Here is a 2,500-nt window from a genome sequence, read left to right as displayed (position 1 = left end):
TGCTCTGGCCGGAGGAAGGGGGGTGGGTGGGGTGGAGAGGGTTGTTGTAGCCTCCGTGTATGTTACTGTATCTCTCTCTCTCTCTCTCTCTCTCTCTCTCTCTCTCTCTCTCTCTCTCTCTCTCTCTCTCTCTCTCTCTCTCTCTCTCTCTCTCTCTCTCTCTGGTGTTGAATATTCTATAAGAGAGTTATGGACAGAGTCAATAGTTTAAAAGACTTGGGCAAATGTTATCTTTTCTTCTCCCTTCCTCCTTCCTTCCTGTTTTTTTCTCGCCTTCTTCCTCCATTCTTACCTTCTTTCCTTCCTTCCTTTCTGTTTTTCTTTCTTCATATATCCTTTTGTCTGTATTCCTTCCTCACTTTCGTCCTCACTTTTTTTCTTCCTTTCCTTTCTTTCTTCTTCCGCCAATTCACCTGTTTTTCACCTTCCTACATCTTTATTCCTCTCTTTTCCTCTATTCCATCCATCCATCCCCCTCACTTACACGTTTTCATCCATTCTATTCCCATTCCTTCATTCCCTCATTCAATCCGTTCCAATCACCCTTTTTTCTTCCACTCAAGCAGTCAATTTATCCATCCATTTATCCAACCATCTACTCTTGTACCCTAACCACGTCCCCTCCATTCCCTTAGTACCCCAGCACGTGTCCAATAGGTGAAGGTACAACGAGGGTACAGAAATAAGAAAAATACTTCACAAATGTTATCCTTTCATGCGTTTATATTCAAGCCATCGGCGGTACAAAATATTTACGCGAGTTCCTTATTCATCTCTCCCTTCCTTCGTCCCTTCCTACTTCCTGCTCTTGTCGTGTTTTTGTTATTTTGTTTTCCCCTTTTTCTCTTACCTTCGTGCTAATTAGCTGACTGTCATGCTTCTCGGTGTGATTCGTTTCGTTTCTCCACAGTTTCCTATCTGCCAGTACTGTTCTCTGTCTCTCTCTCTCTCTCTCTCTCTCTCTCTCTCTCTCTCTCTCTCTCTCTCTCTCTCTCTCTCTCTCTCTCTCTTCCTTCTTTCCTACGTCATCTTTCCTTTTCTCACTCTCTTCAGTCTATGCATCCCTCCCTCTTTCCTTCCCTCCTTTCCATATTATCCATTGCTCTCTACCTGGTATTCTAGAGAGAGAGAGAGAGAGAGAGAGAGAGAGAGAGAGAGAGAGAGAGAGAGAGAGAGAGAGAGAGAGAGAGTAATAACCAGCGTGTTCAAGGGCGTAGTGTGTCAGCGTGCCCCGTCTTCCCAGCACCACCTGAACACGGGGTCACAAACACTGTCTCAAAAGTCTACGGCGCCGCTCAGCCAGGTTTCACTTACTCCCGCTGCCGTTACGTTAGATAGAGAGAGAGAGAGAGAGAGAGAGAGAGAGAGAGAGAGAGAGAGAGAGAGAGACAGAGACAGAGAGAGAGAGAGAGAGAGAGAGAGAGAGACAGAGAGAGAGAGAGAGAGAGAGAGAGAGAGAGAGAGAGAGAGAACTAAAGAATAGGGATTGAGTGAGTAAATCAGTGAGCAAGAGAGTTAAGTAAAGAGAATCAAATGATTAAATTAGATAGAGAGAGAGAGAGAGAGAGAGAGAGAGAGAGAGAGAGAGAGAGTGTGTGTGTGTGTGTGTGTGTGTGTGTGTGTGTGTGTGTGTGTGTATTCCTGTGAGTGAGTGTAATTAAATGAGAGGAATTGAGAGGAGGCGTAAAGCAGACCAAGTAAATATACTCGTGAGAGAGAGAGAGAGAGAGAGAGAGAGAGAGAGAGAGAGAGAGAGAGAGAGAGAGAGAGATTAAAGCATAAAGAAGTTAAGCGTTCTAATGATGCAAGAATGATAAAAGGATGAGATGGGATTATCACCCCTCTCTCTCTCTCTCTCTCTCTCTCTCTCTCTCTCTCTCTCTCTCTCTCTCTCTCTCTTTCATACCTGTGGTCCGAGGTGTAGGTGGTCTCCCCCGCTGTCAGCAGATGAATGTCTCTCGCTCTCACCCATGACACCTGCAAAGAAAGGAGTAGTAGTAGTAGTAGTAATAGTAGTAGTGGTAGTAGTAGTAGTAGTAGTGGTAGTAGTAGTAGTAATAATAGTAATAATAATGATAATAATAATAATAATAATAATAGTAAGAAGAAGAAGATGAAAAGGAAAAGAAGAAGAAGAAGAAGACTAATAATAATAATAATGATAATAATAATAATAATAATAATAATAATGGTAACTAATATGCAGGAAAGATAATTTTTACATCATATCTCTTTTAGTTAGTCAGACAAAATGTAGTCGGTGCTTATTTATGCTACGTTAGGTTAGACAAGGTAGACTTAGTTAGTTAATTTCTCCCTTTATTAAGAAAAACAAGAAAAGGAATTTTAACGTCACACACACACACACACACACACACACACACACACACACACACACACACACACACACACTCACCGTATAATTATGCAGGTTTCTGACGACGCAGGTGAGGTAGGCGGTGTGTCCCGTGCGGGCGTGGGCATGGGCGTGGGCGGAGAC

General features: G+C 43.0%; 1 protein-coding gene and 1 long non-coding RNA gene across 5 annotated transcripts in view; one reads left to right on the top strand and one right to left on the bottom strand.

The window, feature by feature from the left end:
- The window catches only part of LOC135110364 (uncharacterized), a 234,157-nt gene that overhangs the window by 101,801 nt on the left and 129,856 nt on the right, over positions 1-2,500 (top strand). The window lies entirely within an intron of this gene.
- LOC135110363 (mucin-2-like) overlaps positions 1-2,500 on the bottom strand; it is a 142,117-nt gene that overhangs the window by 34,430 nt on the left and 105,187 nt on the right. The window contains exons 3-4 of the mRNA XM_064022624.1: positions 2,417-2,500; positions 1,907-1,977 (exon numbers count right to left, since the gene is read on the bottom strand). The exon at positions 2,417-2,500 is cut by the window's right edge and continues 77 nt beyond it. Of these exons, the coding sequence (XP_063878694.1) occupies positions 1,907-1,977; positions 2,417-2,500 (155 nt within the window). The remainder of the gene's footprint in view (positions 1-1,906; positions 1,978-2,416) is intronic.

This window comes from Scylla paramamosain, chromosome 20 (genome assembly GCF_035594125.1).
Source record: "Scylla paramamosain isolate STU-SP2022 chromosome 20, ASM3559412v1, whole genome shotgun sequence".
Taxonomy (NCBI): Eukaryota; Metazoa; Arthropoda; class Malacostraca; order Decapoda; family Portunidae; genus Scylla; species Scylla paramamosain.
This window is presented reverse-complemented; position numbering and strand designations above follow the sequence as displayed.